Consider the following 11,853-nt stretch of genomic DNA (forward strand, 5'->3'; position numbering starts at 1 on the left):
GGAGTGGGTGATGTGCGCTTCACACTACTGCCGGGGTATCATGTCCCTATGTTGAATACAATTTGTAACCCGGTTGGACTCGGTCAACCAGACACAGTGGCATGAGGTGTTGCGTTCCTTAAAGGGTGATTCAGACTGTCAGAATTGATTCAATCAAAAGTTAAGACTACAAAGTAGCTGTCATTTTGATATTACGGAAGTCTTGAACGCAGCTGCAAGAAGTCTAAAAGTACATTGAATAAATTGGTATTAAATTTTCATCCATGGAAAATTACAATTGGTATTAATAAAACGAATAAATTTTCTTTAAAACCCCCTGTATGAGCCGAAAATGAATTACATAAATCATAAATATGAATCATAATTTTCACTTTTTGATCATCTGTCACCACACCCATCCATGCACTTGTGGCGACCCGACAGCAACGTCGATACGGAATGCCGTTTGCAAGATGAAAGCTGTCAATAAAAAAAAATCAACCCTGCTTATAGCCTCGTCTCCAGTCGTTGTCGCCATCAATCTCATTCCCGTGGTGATATACGGGTAATATGATTTGCTTACACGAGGAGGCGAAGTGTGAGCGCGTGCGTGAACGCGCTATGTGATTCAATGATGGACAAAGCACCGCCTACCAAGAGCGAAATAGCGGCTGTGGTTGGATTGAGATAAAATAGCCCATCAACCAGTGGTACTTCTACTTCCGACGGAAGCATGCACGCCCGCGCATGCCCAGGCTTATAAAGGCAGTGCGTGCGCCGCTCAACCTTCAGTTGGTGACTGGCACTCGTTGGCCGATACTCGACAGACAGAAGAAGAAAGATACCCTTGGTGAATTCACAGCTCAGTGCGCGAAACAAAAAAAAACATTGCAATTAGACGGCGAGGTAATCTGGACGACCAAAAAAAGACCTGCAAGGACACATTCTTGATTGTCTACTTTTGAGAAGTCCGAGAAGGACAACTTGTAGGAAAGCGAGAAGAGTATACTGCAAAGAGATAAGGCGATTGAGACCATGAACATGAAACTGGACAGTATGTTGGTAGTCAGTGGCATGGTTTGGCTAGTTCTACTAGTAACCATCTTAACAGGTGTCAGTGCTAAACCCTTTGATGGCGGGGAAACGGAGCTGCAGCCCAGGAGGCCCTACCACAATCGGGACTGGTTCCGCCTCCGTTACTCCAGGACTGTGCCAGATTTTGTACTGGGCGCCCTGGATCAGCTACACCACCGCGAAAAGAGATTCCCCAGAGTGGTGAGTACTTTTTCCAAGTTTTGTAATGTTGCAATTTTTTGTTGCACCTCCTTATCTCTTGGTTTAGAGAACTGCTAGAATTACCGGCATCCACGCACGATGGTGCGTTTCAGACTCTAGCCAATAGCCCACTCCTTGTGATTAGTGGAGTGGCTATTATTTCCACCGTTACTGGGACGTTCCAGAGTTCGTTTTAATTATTTCACACAAGCTCTCAGCTTACTGCATGCATGTCCAGAGCTTCACAAAACGCACGTGCGATGGCGCTAAAGCATCGAAGCGTCCCAGTAATAGCAAACAAAACCGTCAACGTAATTTCAAAACCTTATTGGTGTATGATTTCTGTAGGGGACACAATATTTTTTTGAAAAGGATCAAATCTTGTATATTAGATACGGGTATGATTAGAAAAATGAAAATCCACTGTTCAAGCCATTCCCAGCAGTTTTTAATATTATTTAGATTTTACTGTAAAAATAAATTCAAAGTCAAGAGTCACTTGCGGACGTTGCAAGATAATGAAGAATGTATTTGCGGCAACGAGGCGTGTTGGCAAATACGTTTGTGCGCTGGACCTACCAAGGGCTAACATGATTATTATCTCCTTGCTATGTAGTTTTTTTGTATCCCAGCCAACATTTTATATTTTCATTGTGTGGGTTTTTTTCTGTGTATGTACGTGGAAGTATTCGGGAGTATGTCCCGCGAGGCATAGATTGGTCGAGTAGTAAATACAAACCTTGTCTCGCGTGACTGCTAATGAAACCTAGTTGAACACCTGACGCACCGGGTCTGTTCAATTCCCGGGGCCTGAAAGAGAAACTGTCTGTCGGCGTCTGTAATCTTCGCCTGATTCCTCTCGTCGTGGTCTCAAAATGCTCCCAGCACGAGTTCGGGAGAGTGTGAAAAAAATTGCGACACGTTTTGTTTCGCCGTTAATTATTGAAAATTTACCAGGAGGGTAGAAGACGCGCGCAGTCCTTGCACGAAGGATGAGGCACAGTTTGCGTAAAAAAAAAGCCAAATAGCCTTTTGTTCTTCAACATTCGCATTCGAATAAAAAAAGGTGACTCATGATTTTATTTTTCATTTTTGAAAGCAAACAGCATTGATTTTAACTGATTTTAGCTTCTTAAAAAATAAGTAAAACTACTCAAATCTAATTTCAAAAGGCTGCATATATATGGAAACAAATCGAGGAAGAGGTGCTTGCGAATTTTTGGAGTTAAACACTATATACTTTCGAATTCTTAGCAACTTCATTGGAACAAAAAAGAAATACTCCGTAATAAATTTTGTTTTTGCAGGAGTTATGTTCCACCTCAAAATGTTGAAATGTTTACATGCCCAAGTGTCGTCACAAATCTGTGGCTGTGTTGACCTACTCAAAGCTGAGCGCACTAGCAGTGAAGCCTTTTTAGAATAAAGGTCAATTTACCGATGAAATTAGGTCACAGTTAAACAGGCGGTATTAAGACAGTATATATAGGCCTACTGCCAAACCACTAGAAATAGGTTTCGCAAGTCGACAAGTGGTTTGGCTGTACGTGAAGGGTAACATTTTCCACATTTTTGTCTGAGTGAAAGTTTTGGTGATTTGAGGAATTTACCTTGCATATCCCTGATGGCCCTAGTAACGGTCGGTAAGAATCCGGCTGAAGCGAAAGTTACCGTGACAGAAAAAAAATATTTTATTGACGATTTCGTTTTAGACAAAGCGGGGCTTTTGGCCCATTGGCATATTTCATTTTATCAAGTCTTTCAGGTCGCTGAATATTCATGCTTTTCCGTACATTTGCATAAAACAATTGTGTCCAAAATGTGCACAACATTGGGTGTCCAATAGCTTAGGCCCACAGGTAGTCCAAACCGAGATGCACAAAACCTTCTTGCTAAAAGTAAAAACATTGCTTGAGCGTTCGGATTTTTCTATTTGAAACATCCACTTTGAATAAATAATACATTCTGCACTTCTTTAGAAAACACTAACATTAACCTGTGAGATTGAAAATATCTAAACGTCATTTCGATGTTGATTTAAAGAAAGCAGTGAAAACAAAGATGTGACAAAAAATCAAAAAGAGCTCAAGTGTTAAAAGCTAGACGTTTTTCCCAATGAAAACGACATCTGGAACACGAGGCATGCGGTAAAACTGATATGTTAGAAGTGGTCCTTCGGCCTCGATCAGGCAAAAGCAATCAAGGGTTTTAGTGGATCATCCGCCATTAACAAACCACTACGGTCACACATCACCACGATTGTATGTAACACACTGGATGACAGAAACTGTCTCATTTACTCTTGTCCTCCAAGTCTGTCAGTGAAGATCGCTTAGCACAGGCTCGACGCGATCGGATAATAATGCCGGGCGGCATGATGGACGACCCCTCGCCTCGCCAATGTCATAATCCCGTCGTGCCGATGAGAAATCCGCTGTTAATTCGGAAGTCCGGGCCTGCGCGAGTGATTGGCACGTGTGAATGACGGCTTAATCAGGACCGAGAGAGTGGAGTCGAGACTTCGCCGTGTTTGTTACCCAACAGCTCGGCGGACGATGACGCTTCGCGACCCCCTCGGCGGCCTGGCGCGCACCGGACTCTCAACAGTCCCAAAGTCCAGCTCGATTCCAGGTTTAATTTGGGTCAAAAGTCCCCGGCATTCCCCGTACTTAGGTACGGTTTACATTCACGCCAGTTGGCCAGCAGTGCATTAATTTAAAAACCTCTTGGATCATCTCCGCTCAATTTCCTCCCCCTTCTTCTATTTTAATTAGAAGTGAACATATTGGAAGAAGTTTTAATAAAGACACCTCAACCTTTCCAATCCTTATCTAAGGAGGTCAAGTCAATTTAATAACTGACGTTTTCAAGGAGATACTTTTTATGGTTCTTAATTTTTAGGACATGTCACCACAAACCCGTTTTTATAAGTTTCTTTCGGAGACTATATACTCGTTTCTCAATATTTTTCGCGCACTGTTGAGTCAATATAGACACTTACTATTAAACGCTGAGTCCAAAGAAGCCTGCCCATCTTTAATGGATGGATGATAAATATTCTGTGTGCTTTTACTATTACGGCGTTTGTCTGTTGATAACAGAGGGATGGTACGGGGATTAGTTGTCGTGACACGGGCGCACCTCCGACATCTACCTCCGCTATTTTCGTTTAAGCCGCGGCGTATATCTGTCCACTTAGCAACCAATGTAAACACCTCCCAATGCCGTATAAATAGAAGAGGTTGGTCTTCACTTCAGTTTTAGTTCGTAGCTTTTCCCCCATAGGCCTACGAGGAATTTCAGTTGACCGTTCACAAATTCAGGCAAGGAAAAGAATTTCTAGCTTTATGCTCTTGTAGATCCGTGCAAAACAAACAAAGATCGAAAAACACTTATTTTACCCTTATTAATTTATTGGCAATAGCATAGTCGTAGTTAAAACTACAAAGTACTCAGAGAGCGCAAACCTCCGACAGGCTAAACAATTCCCCGCCATATTGTCAGTACACCCAAAAGAAATACTCGCATAAATGTTAGGGCATCCTTTTAAACAATCCTGGATCCAGACCCAGATCCGGATCACTTCGAAAATCTAATCGATTTGTACTTGTATCAAGAACCATCCCTTAAAAAAATTCATGCAAATCCGTCCATAATTTTTTGAGTGATCTTGTTAACAATAACAGACAAACCAACCAACAAACAAAACAAACGCCGAAGAAAACATAACCTCCTTAGCGGAGGTAATAGAAGTCTTAATGAAAAATGAAAACACTCAACGGTCGAACGTAACAAGTTACAATGTTAATATCGGAGGGTGAAACCCCACCCCTTGTTTCCCATGGTCGAATCTTCGAAATTTAACACCATATACAGTGAAGACATTGAGCGGACTAAACCAAACCAGAAAGAGGAAATCCTGTTTTGACTGCAACTGCTGTCATTGTCGTTTTACCCCGTTCCGTTCGCTTTGTGCGAACACAAACGAAACACAATACATATACCACTATCCAGACATCTTTCGCCTCATTAATATTTCCGATCGCGAGCCGTCAGGCCAAGGCAGCGCGGCCGCGCATGCGGCCGCATAGTACATTAGAGCTCATGGGCCTTCTACCTTCGCATCCACATTGATTTTTAATGTATACATACACATCCTGTAAAACAACTCGGAAGGTAAAACGTCCATCAGTAACACCTGATGTTTACTGGACGATTCCTCGCTGTAATATCGATCCGTCATTACGGAACATCACAATCGCCAGCTCGTATTAAAATCTTATAGCTTGCTCTCTCACGACCGAAGAAAGAAAGAAAGAAAAAAGACCCTCTTTTGAAATTAACGATTTTATCCGGCTACACACACGCAGTTAATGGAGTGGATGGTCACCAATATTTTAGGAGTAACATGCGAACAAAATAGCAACATTCCAATCGGGTGAAGGACACGCTCAGCACGTACGTTGATGCCGAATATTGACAGCGCTGTTTTGTTGGTATGAGGAGAACGCCGCGCATTGGAGCTCGTGTGGAATTTCAATAAACAAAACATACCTCCTTTTTAAGGAAAAGTGAAAACACTATGTTGAAAACATGAGATCAGGGAATGCACGATCCATTTCAAATCCTTCTTTGGGGGTGGGGGGAACTATAAGATTTTTTTTCAATTAAGAACACAGACCAAAAGTACCGTTTTTGTTTCAAGTATAGAATTAAACCATTTTTAGAATTAAACTATTTTCTCCGGACGACATACATGCACAGTGAGTAACTTGTCGAACCACCAAAATCGGTTCTGTCCCGTTGTCCCTTTCCTTTTAAATTTGGGTACTTTAAAACATTCTTAAATGTATTCCTTAATGTATTCCAGATTTGCAAGACTTTTTTGTCCTTTCACTAACCGTCATCGAACTCTATTCCGGAGTGAATTTTATAAAATGACTTTCCCATCATCATGTGGCTAGTAGGCCTATTAACGCATGGCTAAAATGTAATCTGTATCTTGATAATCTTCGTCCTCTTTACAAACAACCCGTGTTATATTCGCAATGACTTATCTATTCTGGATGCATTTTACATCCCCCAAAAGTTACTGCATAACACGAGACCCATCTTTCTGGATTTTCTTTTCTGTACGCGTGCCGTTATCCAACCATGACAGTTCGCCACACAGGCCGTAAAAAAGCCATTGAATTACTGCCAGACTTCCAGATACTCGCCTTCTCGCGCAAGACGACAGTGTATTAAATTTGAATCAATTTGAAAATCTCTGCCCCGCAGCTCTGACGCGTGAGATCGTCTTTATTTTATTGTTTCACAATCCTTTGTCGCTTTCCCCTTTAGTCAACTCAATGTCAGCCCCACTATCTCGAGTGCAATCCTTGGCGTGTTCTAAGCACAGGTCACGCAATGGTCCAAGGTGGTTTTTCCATTGTCCATCAACGCACTAGAAGTGAACAATCACCTTCACCTTTTGTGCCCAAACACAATACCTTTCGCTTTCCTTCAGATAAGTGAATTATTTCCCGGTTTTCTTATCACCTCTCATTAACTTATTAGGGCTTCAGCGCTTCTAGCCTGTACTGCGTGGCTAGCTGGATAGAACCGCCTTGACAGACCGCCACGATTTTACAAGACGAGTCTGGGCACGTGTTCACTGTGGACAATCACGGAGGCCCCAATCAATGGAGAAACTATTGTGCACGCTATTGTACAAATCAACTGCTCCGTGACGGATTATCTGAACAATAGCTAGCGCAATGCTTTCGCCATTGAAGGGGGCCTTCGTGTTAAAAGTGACATCGTGCCCGGATTGGTCCGTTGGTTAGACTGAATGTCATTATTTTAGTTTTGATATGATCAGATATCTTGAAATGAGATTGGTGTAAAGTGGTGACATAAAATATGAAATGTGGGGCAAAAACATACGAAAGTTGCCTGTCGTTTGCCTGTGTATTCAGGTAACAAATGGTTATTTTTTTGTGTTTTAATTAACGTTCGTTTAATTTCGTTCGGTTTCTTGTTCTTGCAGCCGATGGGAACGCAGTGTACCTCCGACAGCCAATGTCCGCGTCCTGACCACTGTTGCGCCATGAAGCTCGGCAAGGCGGTCTGCATGCCCCGACTGACCAGGGGACGGACCTGCATGATCAACGGCCCTCAAGCCTACTCCACCAATATCCTCTTCACTCAGTGCCCTTGCAGCAGCTTACAGGGATTATCGTGCCAACGCATGGGCCAAGGTAACCGGGGCGTCTGCAGCTCAAGCTAAACCAGAGCGCCGCTAGGCTTGAAGACTTGAAAAGTCCAGCTGTACTGATCAACAATATCAACAACAACAACAACAAAACAAAAATATAAATAAACAAGTCGACTTCGAACTGCAGCTGTAATCGGAAGCTGAAACGAGCTTCTCCCAGTCCCACGGCCCGTGGATTCTGGGGTGCGTTTCCACCTGGTGACATTTTTGTAAATTAAACGCAAAAAAACTTATAGAATTCAGCCTGTACATTTTGATATAGCTCTGCACTGCACGCACCTCCCTCCAGGCAATCAACGCACCGCAATGCACAGCACGAAACACGTCTAGAGATGAATAACAAAAACAGAACAATGAAAACGACTGGAATTCCTTTTAAAAAATCTACGCTAGTCCTTCTATTATCGTATAAACTCGATGCTCAATGTGTGTTTGTTTGCGGCAACACCAACCTTGACATGGGAACTTCTCCGGTATATCCCCGAGTTGTCTTTTCAACTCAATAGACTGACATTAATCTGCCCGGGAATTTTTCCGGAAAAAAAACAAGAGTCAAACCAAGGAAAGAATTGACTGGTCAAGACGGGGCAAATTGAAGACTTCGAGTGGGTTTACTGCGGTCGCTGATCAAGCAAAGGAGTAACTTATCCTTGGCCTTCACAGCTCGCCATCGTCATAGTGAGTACCCGGTCCATTCAGTCGCAGCAAACACTTTTCAAACCCTTCAAACAAACACAAAAGCTTGCGACCGGTGATAGCGGAGAAACGATATGCCTCTCCACCCAACGTCCACCCACTTCAGCGGCCACTTGGGCAGGCATCTACCGCGACAATGCTGCAGATTTTGACTGACTATTCATCAAATGTTGTGTTGTCAGTGAGACTTAATTTGTTTTAAATGCGGGTATTCTTCTCACAGCGGGGAGAAAAATAAAAGACAACAATCCCGCGTATTCTTTTGTCATTCTGAGCTTTCAAATAAAATCACATGACTAATGTATTCTTATTTACATAGAGATTACAAATTTATTTTCCTGGGTTTTTTTGCCGGCCTCGTCTTGTGAGTAGTTAGAGTTTGTGAAAGAGGCTGAGTAGCTCAAAGATATATCAGGCCACTTGGTGAATTAGCCACGGTGCTTGTTTGTACATGTGTCTCTCCACCAGAACAAAATAGTACCCTTTTTGAAGTCTTTCTGTGTAAGAATGTGTATTTAAGGAGCGTTCAGCAAAACAAGAACACCTGAGATGTGATTTTCTATCTATACTGAGCGTTCCTGGGACCTTTTTCAAACATTATTATTTTTTCCACGGTCTGGTCTTTCACCTAAAAACGATTCCCCCAAATGTTGTTAGTTTCAGAATCGCACGTATATTTTCAAAGCCACTTTTAATGATACTAGCCCAGATGACACTCAGACTTGCTCGGAAAGAGAAAAGTATACCAACCCTAAAAGTAATAACAGCACTGTAATCAGTGTCAGTATATATTGCTATTTTGTATTATTTATTTTGAGAACTTTACTGGTACTTGCCTTTTTGGTTGTGAAGCTGCATGCGGCTTTTTTTTTTTTTTGGTTAAAGACGAGTTTACAAGGAAACGATTGCCTTGCTATTCAGAATTTCTGGCGGGAAATATAAATATATTATTATTTAAAAAACCGAATGTATATAAATGACTACTGTACATAAAATGTACTGAGACGAAGATGTACTCTATATCGACAATGTAAATGTGACTGATATAGCTTATTGGATTAGATTTAAACTGCTTGAAAATGATTTCCGTTTCCCAATAGCTATAACTCCCCACCAGCACGTGCCACAGTGTTGCTATATAGAGACCGCAGATTATAATTGTGCAGAAAAGATATCTATTTTGAAAATACGAATACAGAATGTCAAAGGATAAATGACGTATTGGTTATTCGATAATTAAAATTAGAAAGCTGTGATGCTTGACATGGGCTTGGTGATAATACCCAACAAAACTATATGAAATAGTTCATTTATTTGAAGACAAAAAATGTTTTAAGCAATCTTACATAGTGGTGGTATGATTCGGTATGATTAGGTATACATGCAGGCTGGATATGAAATCAGGTGTTCACAAGTCAAATCTTTTGAATAGGCGTTACACACTCATTCACAATCTATCCCTCGTATACGAGAGACGCATTCGACTGCCTTCATAATAATTTTTACGAGATATAGCCGTTATGAAGTGATGTATCGCACGCGCAGTTTTGGCCTTGTGCGTGTTGGCTCAAGACTATAGTGGATAACGATTTTCTTCCCAGCATGCATGCTGTTGCTGATTGGAGGTACGGAACCGCTTATACACACAGACACGCGCACCCATTCTGCAACGACACAATCTCAAGCTGCCTATAATCTATCGCACTCTCTCATTGCAATCACTAATGAAATGTGAGAGAGTTTGTTGTCAGTAAACAGCTGGAGAAATGAAGGTTGCAGAACGATTACTTTTCGGTTTTCCTTTCGGAAAGATTTTTACTGATGATTTTTTCATGCGACGTGATTTTGTTTGTTGGCAAAAGTGCCAGTACTTCAAACATGTCAATTGTTAACAAGGCGAATTAATTGACAAAGGAACCATTTTTGTAAGCATGGGGGAAAAATCGGTGTCATGGTTTTAAAAATTGAAGAGTTAGTGCCGGTGTCATATGGAAATCGGACTCCTGTGAATTGGTTAAACCCTCTCACGTGACCGGTCACTCCCCTTATTATCTTCACTTGGGCATGCGCAATACTACCAATGAGTCCGTATTTCATATAGTCCTAAATTCACGCTACACCGGTGTCTGATAACTTTGAGTATCATGATAGGTTGGATTTGCTCCTTGTCCTTGCGTTTACCTCAAAAATGCTTTGAAAGGTCCGAAAGAAAACAAATACTGTATGCGGATCATCCAATCGAAGAAACTCACTGTATGTACCTTATCCTTCCCACTTAGTCGCCTGCTGTGTGTGTATCTGGCTCGGTCCCGAATTATTGAGCAGTATGCGCTTATCCGTACTGGGCTGCATTGCATACAAGATGTGTATAAATTGTTGAGATTTTTTTTTCGAATGTGTGTTCATAGCTCTAATTTATGTTGTGTAAAAAGTTTATGATCTTGGTGATAAATTTATTGATTCTTTAAATTATTCGCAAGACGAGCTTTAGATGTATTCAAGTTGATGTCGGTGGAAACGAATAAAGGCGAAAAAAGACCATGAGATGAAAATTATGACGACAATTTTTGAATTAGTGAATTCGTAAGAGATTCATCTTGGAATTTCCTTCTTAATTTGACCGTTGCTTTCATCAAATGATTGGAAATTAAAGATAAGGTAATACAGGGACGTATTCAACAGATACCAAGATACCTTTTGATATCTACTATTTCAAAGAGTACGCATTTATTATAGTCTTTTCCTCTCGCAATGATATCAAAATGTTGGGTTTTTTGTTGCAATTAAAAAGGCAACGGATATCATTGAAATTGGAAGTTATCCATTTTTTTTTAACAATGACAGTTCTCGATCTCGTGGTGGGTTTCTCTTTAGGTAGGACAAAATTGCGCCCTCTCTCAGAACTCAGGACGAGTCCATAACCAGTCCTAGACGTTTCAAATGAAGAAGTTCATTTTTGGCTGTTATACATATATCTCATGCATCATTATTTAACCATAAATTCAAGCACCGCCCATCTTTTCGTATAGATGACCATTGCTACAGTGATAAAGCTGACAGTTAGGTCAATCAACATTTCTGTATATTCGGTTATTTACAACCATGTCCGTGTTTTTATGGCGAATACAACACTGTCGCCCGCACCCCCGTAATAATCACAACGCATTATCATCTACACTGAACTATTTTCACGCTCGTTCCCCGCCGCCGTATAAACAGCCATAAATTATTTGCTCACTAAATGGACTTGTATCAGGCTAATTTAATAACTCAGGGGGACAGGTTTCGAAACAGTTGGGTGAATCGTCGTTGAGCAGCTGGGTTCCTTTTTTTAATTTCCGATATTGAAAGATTCATCTTGTAGACCTTGAACGAAACTGATTGTAAGACCATTGGTGGCGTATGTTGCCTGAGATGACTAGCCCTAATTCTTATGGTTTCGGGGGGGGGGCGTTGCTCTCTGCAGTTGGTTAAAACAAAAAAGGGGTTTATAATTTCGCTGATGATTATTTGAAAATTGAAAGCTAACAGGATATTTCTATTGATAAATAAACAATCCAATATGACCCACGTGTTTCTCTTGTTTAATGGGCTATTGATAATAGGAATTTTTTTAAATTAAGGGTGATTATGACACTAGATTA

General features: G+C 41.2%; 1 protein-coding gene across 1 annotated transcript; it reads left to right on the forward strand.

The window, feature by feature from the left end:
- Window positions 1-481: 481 nt before the first annotated feature.
- LOC119738241 lies at window positions 482-10,764 on the forward strand. Its single transcript, XM_038213035.1, has 2 exons — window positions 482-1,254; window positions 7,286-10,764. The coding sequence occupies exons 1-2, from the start codon at window positions 1,015-1,017 to the stop codon at window positions 7,523-7,525; spliced, it is 480 nt and encodes a 159-aa protein (XP_038068963.1). The 5' UTR covers window positions 482-1,014; the 3' UTR covers window positions 7,526-10,764.
- The last annotated feature ends 1,089 nt before the right edge of the window (window positions 10,765-11,853 follow it).

This window comes from Patiria miniata, unplaced genomic scaffold (assembly GCF_015706575.1).
Source record: "Patiria miniata isolate m_02_andy unplaced genomic scaffold, ASM1570657v1 HiC_scaffold_3, whole genome shotgun sequence".
In the NCBI taxonomy this organism is placed as follows: domain Eukaryota; kingdom Metazoa; phylum Echinodermata; class Asteroidea; order Valvatida; family Asterinidae; genus Patiria; species Patiria miniata.

Excerpts from the sequence above, each read along its gene's own strand:
- LOC119738241 (XM_038213035.1), top strand. The coding sequence starts at position 1,015 with ATGAACATGAAACTGGACAGTATGTTGGTAGTCAGTGGCATGGTTTGG. Across the intron at positions 1,255-7,285 it reads AAAAGAGATTCCCCAGAGTG|CCGATGGGAACGCAGTGTAC; the intron begins GTGAGTACTTTT and ends TTGTTCTTGCAG.